General features: G+C 67.1%; 2 protein-coding genes across 2 annotated transcripts; both read right to left on the bottom strand.

The window, feature by feature from the left end:
• Positions 1-460: 460 nt before the first annotated feature.
• Positions 461-2300, bottom strand: MNEG_12565 (hypothetical protein; the record flags this gene model as incomplete). Its single annotated transcript, XM_014038962.1, has 2 exons — positions 461-739; positions 1839-2300. Coding segments are annotated over 2 exons (741 nt in total), but the record flags the coding sequence as incomplete, so codon positions are not given.
• Positions 2301-3279: 979 nt separating this feature from the next.
• MNEG_12566 (Histone deacetylase-like amidohydrolase) lies at positions 3280-6303 on the bottom strand (the record flags this gene model as incomplete). The annotated part of the gene is made up of 6 exons (XM_014038963.1): positions 3280-3518; positions 4001-4152; positions 4430-4614; positions 5127-5198; positions 5622-5709; positions 6020-6303. The coding sequence occupies 6 exons, from the start codon at positions 6301-6303 to the stop codon at positions 3280-3282; spliced, it is 1020 nt and encodes a 339-aa protein (XP_013894417.1).
• Between the last annotated feature and the right edge of the window lie 396 nt (positions 6304-6699).

Genomic DNA, 6699 nt, shown 5'->3' on the forward strand with positions numbered 1-6699 from the left:
AACCCCAACCCCACCTCGTCCAGGACCGAAACATCGTACTCCAGGCTGCCTGCGCCAAAGTCCATTATCGAGGCCCGCACCCCCGTCAGGAAATCGCTGTCATGCGTCCGCATGCGCACGGCGCGGACCCCGGGCCCGCTCGGCGCGTGGTGCGGGCAGTACACCCGTATGCCGGCGGCGCCGGGCCCCACCGCGCACTGCGGGGGCACGACGCACAGCAGGTTTCTCAAAAAGGACGACTTAGCAGGGCTCGCGGGACGGCTTTGGGCCCGCCCGCTGCATGCGCTCATTGCAGACAGGCCAGTGTCAGCCTGGGGCGCCTGTGGGCGTGCGCCCCGCTGCCACCCTGCAGGGGCGGCGTGCGTGTGCGTGTTTTTCACCCCCAATGCACGCCGTGTCAGAGGCCGCATGCTGCACGCCGCGACGGCCGCAGCAAAACATTACGTAACTCGCCGCTCACCACGAACGCCTCGCCCCCCACGACGCACGAGCACGCCTCGCACCGCTTGCCGCATGCTGCGCTGCAGGCCTGGCGCATGACGGCGCAGCGCCGCAGGCCGTCCATGTAATCGCAGGCCTGGGCCTTGCTGAGCGCGGCGCCGGGGGCGCCGCAGACGATTTGGAACGCGTGCGCGTGGTCCTGCAGGCAGGCCGCCAGCTGGGCCGCGGGCATCTCAGAGTAGTTCGCGGGCCCGACGCCGCAGTCGCGGCCGGCCACCCGCACAGGCTGGTACGGTCCCTGCACGCGTGCAAGGGGCGTCGTGCTTTTGTTGTGGGGGCGCGCCCGCTGGTGGCGCGGCAGGCAGGTGTATCCGCAGAGGCCCCTCTCCTGCCATCATGCAGCGGCGGGCAAGGGCGCTGGGGCGATACTGAACAATACATGCCAGCATGTTGGCTTCACGAGGATGCACACTCAGTGTGTGAAGGACGATGCGCACCCCAGGGTCACGAGGCGCAGACACTGGCTCCGGGGGCTGCTCCGCCGCAAGACGCGCCCTTGCACGCGTGGCCATGACGCACGCGGCGAACCCGAACCCATCCCAACCTGCCTTGCAGAGGCCTACCTGATCCGAGCTCGCGGCCCCCGGCGCCGGCGGAACGCCTGTCTTGAAGACCGCCGTGCCGCCTGGCGCGCTGTCGAGCTGCTGCTGCGCCATCCCTGCGGCGCCGCCACCAGACGCGCCCCCTGCCGCCGCGTCCTTGCCAGGGCAGCGACCTGTCAAGCCGTCAATATCGCCGCCAACCTCCCTGCCCGGGAAGGGCTGCGCATCATGGCCGTCCCACCCCAGTCCCAGCTGCACCAAGGCCTCCGCTGCCGCCTTTTCGCCGGTGCGGGGCGGCTGCTGCCGCTGCGCCTGCCCGCTGGCTGGCGGCGCGAGCGCCTGCGCGCGCCGTTGCCAGCGGGCGACGCCTCCTGTTCCCCGGCCCTCCTAGAGTTTGTGCCCCCCGCAAGTGGCGTGCTGCGTGCCCCGACGCCCGCCTCTCTCTGCAATCTAAACACGGCGTCGGCCTCGCTGGGCGGTGCGCGGGAGCTGGTTCCGTCATCACCGCCCCCGCTGCCCACCGATGCGGTCGGTTGCTGCGAGCAAGGTGCACCACCGTCCCAGGCAGGCGCGCTCCGCATGGCTGGTGGGCTGCCTGGCGGCCGCGGCCGCAATCCCCTGTGACGGTGCCAGCCAAGCCGCGCCCAGGTGCCATGCGGGAGGCGGCGCCGTGCCACGCCATTGTAGCAAAGGCACGCCCGGCGCTCCTGCAGGCGCATGCGCCAGCCCAATACTGCTGCCCGTGCCCGGCAACGTGCTCAGAAGGTGCTGAGGTGGCGCCAGTTGTTGCTGCACGCGCTGCTGCTGCTGCTGCTGCTGCTGCTGCTGCTGCTGCTGCTGCTGCTGCTGCTGCTGCTGCTGCTGCTGCTGCTGCTGCTGCTGCTGCTGCTGCTGCTGCTGCTGCAGCAGCTGCTGCAGCAGCTGCTGCAGCAGCTGCTGCAGGTGCTGCTGCACCTGCTGCTGCTGCTGCACCTGCAGCGGCTGCTGCAACACCTGCAGCGGCTGCTGCGACACCTGCAGCGGCTGCTGCGACACCGGCAGCGGCTGCTGCGACACCTGCAGCGGCTGCTGCGACACCTGCAGCGGCTGCCGCGACACCTGCAGCGGCTGCTGCAACTGCAGCGGTTGCTGCAACACCTGCTGCGCCCGCTGCGATTTCAGCTGCTGCAGGTGAGCGCTCAAACACTGGCCAGTGTACTCGTGCAGCTTCATTCTGCGCCTGCACACGGCGCGCGTGGTTATTAGAGTGTCGTGCATGTTTTGTGTTTTTTTGCGCAGACCTGTCGCTCCTGGAGCGCACCGCTGGCGAGCGCCGGAGCAACCTGCTGTCATCCCCGCGCCAGCTCGACATTCGGGCGTCACTGAGTCACCCCAAGACCACTGCCCACGCTGACGTCCGACATAGCTGGCCGCTCCCCCGCTTGGCACCTGCGCTGACAGCCACCGCGGCGACTCGCAACACACGTGCGCAAACTCACGTCAGACCGGCCTCGAAAACCAGCACCGTAGCACTGCCCGACATGGCGCCGTTCGCGCCAACTCCAAGGGCCTTTCCGGCCTTGGTGAGGCTTCCATACGTTCCAAAGAAGTTTGATATCCGAGTGAGCTCACTCAGCTGGGGCCCGCACCCGTCGGGCCCGAAGCTGACGGTGGGCTGGCCGCCTTTGAAAAGGACATGTCTGCCTCTCGCGGGCCATGACACTCGCAGCCAAATCACAGAGTTGACGAAAGTACCATCTGCTTGCCGAAGTCTGGCATGCACTCGAGCCCACACGGGGGTTGTCGAGATCACGTATACCGCGTCAGCTGGCTGCCACGCCTTGTCCAGGGATTCGACGTGCGTCATTGCTCATAACTTATGCACTAGGACCGCTGGCGGTGCTTCGTCGTTGTGAGTTGCTTCTGCACTCTCTTCCGGGGCAGCTTCCGTTGCAACCGGTTGCCATCGATAGCAATCGATGGCTATCGGTCACCTCCCCCCAGCGATGATGCACCATACTTGTGCGTGATCATCACTAAATATCAGGGAGATCAAAACACGGCCGTCCTGCGGTTTCAGCTGCCTCATACTGGCTGCTGTCAACCTGGCTTGGCTGTGCTGCGGTGGGGCAGCCAGGCTGCGTGCGATGTCGCCAGCCATGTTACAGTGGCGGGGGTGCCCCTCCCTTGTGCACAGTAAATGACCCAGGGGGCCAGTTACGTGCGCGCGGTCTATCGCCCGCCTACATGCCCAACTCTAGTCGGCCTGTCCAGCCGCCGCCGCCGCCGCCCCCGTCGCCGCCGCGCCCTTCCCGCGCCCGCCCACCGCCGCGCGCAGCGCCGCGAGCGGCCCCGCCTCCGCGCGGGCGATGACGTCATGCTGCCACGGCTGCAGCCCCTGGTAGCCCCAGTTGTGGACGTCGCCGGCCAGGGGGTCGGGCGTCTGGGAGTCCAGGCCGGCCAGGGCCTCGATGAAGTATAGGCCGCAGAAAGGCACTGCAGCATCGAGTTGTTTGGGGGGTGCGGAGGGCGGCTGGTGCGTGGTTGGCCGGGGGTTGGGTGCATGTCACTGTAGGTGTGAGGGGCCCTTGTAGGGCAGCGTGTGAGGCTGGCCGCATGCTCTCGCAGCGGATGAGAGGGGGCAGGGGGGGGGGGCAGTGCAGAAGGACTTGGGGTAAAGGCATGAGGCTGGCAAGGGCCTCGATAAAATAGAGGCCGCAGAAAGGCACTGCATTGGGACGGGTTGAGGCGCGGCAGGGGGAGGCGGTACTTTCGCTCGGCGGGTTGGTGCATGCGGCTCGAGGCGTGAGGGGGTTCAAGTACATAGGGCAGCGCGTGGGGCTGCAGCAGGAATGACCGCGTGCACGTGAGTGTGGGTGGTCCGCTTCGGGGGTTGGAGGCTGCGGGCCTGTCTGGCCCCAACAAACCCGCCGCCTGGCGTGGGCCCGCGTCAAACCAAGAAAGAGACAGCCGCGCACCGTACATCTCGCTGTAGCCGCCCTCGTGCACCGCCACCAGCCGGCCGCCGCAGTGGCGCGCCGCGGCGGCCCTCAGGCGCTCTCCAAAGTATCGGTAGTCGCGGGCCGCCAGCTGCATGGTGGCCAGAGGGTCCATGGCCGAGGCGTCGTACCTGGGTAGTTTTTTTTGTGGCGGGGGGCATGGGCATGAATTGCGAGGAGTTTGGGGTTCAGGGGTCGGGGCCGCGCTGAGCGGAGACGTAGGGGCAGAGAAAACGGCCTGAGGGGGCCCAGAACGCGCGGCTGCATGGTAGCAGGGATGCCCAAAACGTGCCTATGCTGCCGACGCGGGCACGAGCCACTTGATACACAGACACACACGCCCCCCTAAACACACGCACACATATATACACATGTCAGGACCGATAAAAACCCCAGGCCCACACCCACCCCGCGCTGACGAGGATCAGCTGCGGCCGGAAGGCGTCCAGCGCCGGCTCCACCACGCGGTCAAAGGCGCCGCGGTACGCGCCACTGCCGCACCCGGGCGGCAGGGGCACGTTGATGGTGAACCCCTCGCCGCGGCCCGCGCCCGTGTCGCTCATGGGGCCGCTGCCGACTGGGTAGTTTGAGTCCTAGAGGTCGCGAGGTGGGTCAGGAAGCTGTGAGTTGAATCCATCTCAAGATCTGGACCAGCAGAGAATGATGTCATCACTCATGAATCGACCCCCCGCCTCCATCCCCCCCCCAAAGACCAGATCCGAGGCCCCAACCTTCGCCCCCAGCATGTGCTGTGACATCTGCCGGTGACAGCTGCGGCCGTCATCACCATGCTGCCCGACAACAGGCCACACACCGCAGCACGCCGCCCATGCGCGCCCTGCCAGGCCAATGCCACTGATTCCGGCAGCCCCTGCCCCCCAGGTACGGCAAGCTCACGCAAGCACACACACAGCCGCTGCCCGTGCGCGTGGTTGTGCCCACCTTTGGCCCCACACACACGCGCACATGCGCACACACACACATACACACACACGCGCGCGCGCACGCGCACGCACACACACACTCACACGCACGCGCGTGCGCACGCGTGCAACCTCGTGTGCAACGGCAGAAACAGAAATCCAAACCAACCCGGGACCCCCACCTGGTGCAATGAGATCATCAGGAGTCGGTCGTCATCGTAAAAGATTGACTGGGTCCCATTACCATGGTGCACCTGGGAGCAATTGCGACACAAGGCCAAGCCAACAGTGGCAGCAGGCAGGGTTGGTGGGGGCGATTGGAGGTGCGTGGGTCGATGGCACTCGGCGCGAGTGGGGCCGCGTGGTCTGGCGGAATCGGGAACAGGTAAGGGGAGTTAGGCTGCGCGTCGAAATGAGGCGCTAGACCAATTTCTCTCGCACTTTGCGTGTCAATATACGCGCCGCCTCAGGCGCCGGCTGCGGCCGGCCGGCTGCCGGCAGCCTCGTCCGCGCTCCCGTGCGGGGCGCACACGCGGCCGGGTGCACAACAGAGCCCGCGCGGCAAATCTGCGTGGGCGGGCGCAGCAACGCGACGCATCATAATCCCCTTCTCCCGGCCCCTCAGGCAGACACGTGCTGTGGACCCCAGGTAACGCGTGCGCATTTGCAGCACTCACATCAAAATCGACCACAGCGATGCGCGTCAGGCCGTGGACCTCCATAGCGTGCGCTGCCGCCACCGCTATGTTGTTGAAAATGCAGAACCTGTTGGGGCGAGAGGGGGGTGGGTTCATGGGCTTGAGGATGGGGCGTTGGTGCGGGTGCAACGGGTTGGGCGGTCAGGGTGTGCAGGTGGCGCGCGCAGCACGTTGCGCGCGAACAGTAGCGGCCGCCCAAGCGCGCAACGGCCGCATCGAAAGCAGCGGCCGAGCGGCTGTCCGCTGTGGACGCAGCGTTTGTGACGTGGTGGGGTCGGCGGTAGTCATCCCGACCAGATTAAAACTTGCCAAAGTTTCACCATGCCCCAATCATACCAGATCTTCAGATCAGATTGCGTCCCGCTGAGCACGCTCACCCCATGCCCGCGCTCCGCTCCGCGTGGTGCCCCGGCGGCCGCAGCAGCCCGTATGCGCCGCGCGTCGCGCCGCCGCCCTCGCCGCCGTCCCGCCGCTGCTGCGGCCCCTCTCCTTCCGCTGCTCCCGCCTCGCCGCCGGCCGCGCCGTTGACCGCGCCATCGGTTGCGGAGGCGTGGCCGTTTGACTGCTGCGCTGGGGGCAGGCCCATGACTGAGTCGACCAGCTCAATGGTGGCGCCGGCGGCGAGGGCGGCGATCTCATAGGCGCCGGGGGAGAAGGACATGGCGTCCCCTGTGCAGGGGGAAAGTCAAAGGGGTTTGACCAGTTTTGACCAGTCGTCAGGGTGCTGAGTTGTGCGTCAAGGCGCGCGCCGGGGCCAAAGCCGGGGTCGCGCCGAGGCCAGTCTGATGTGATTTGCGCGTGGTGCGACGCGCGCCGTCGAGGTGGGTGGTGTGGGCAGCTCTGGCGGGGTGGGATTTGAAGTGGAAGAGCCAGGCGCGTGCGGGGTTTGGGATGCCTGGAAGGAGGCTGCGTGGCGGCCGCGCGGATGTAGCCTTCCGCTGCTTTGGGCTGGTTGGGCTGTGATGCTCAGTCAGTGCAAGAGCATTTCAGGGGTGGACTGCAGGTGCACCAAAATATTCCCTGCACACACGCGCACACACACACACGCACACACACA

Source organism: Monoraphidium neglectum, assembly GCF_000611645.1.
Source record: "Monoraphidium neglectum strain SAG 48.87 unplaced genomic scaffold scaffold03309, whole genome shotgun sequence".
Taxonomy (NCBI): domain Eukaryota; kingdom Viridiplantae; phylum Chlorophyta; class Chlorophyceae; order Sphaeropleales; family Selenastraceae; genus Monoraphidium; species Monoraphidium neglectum.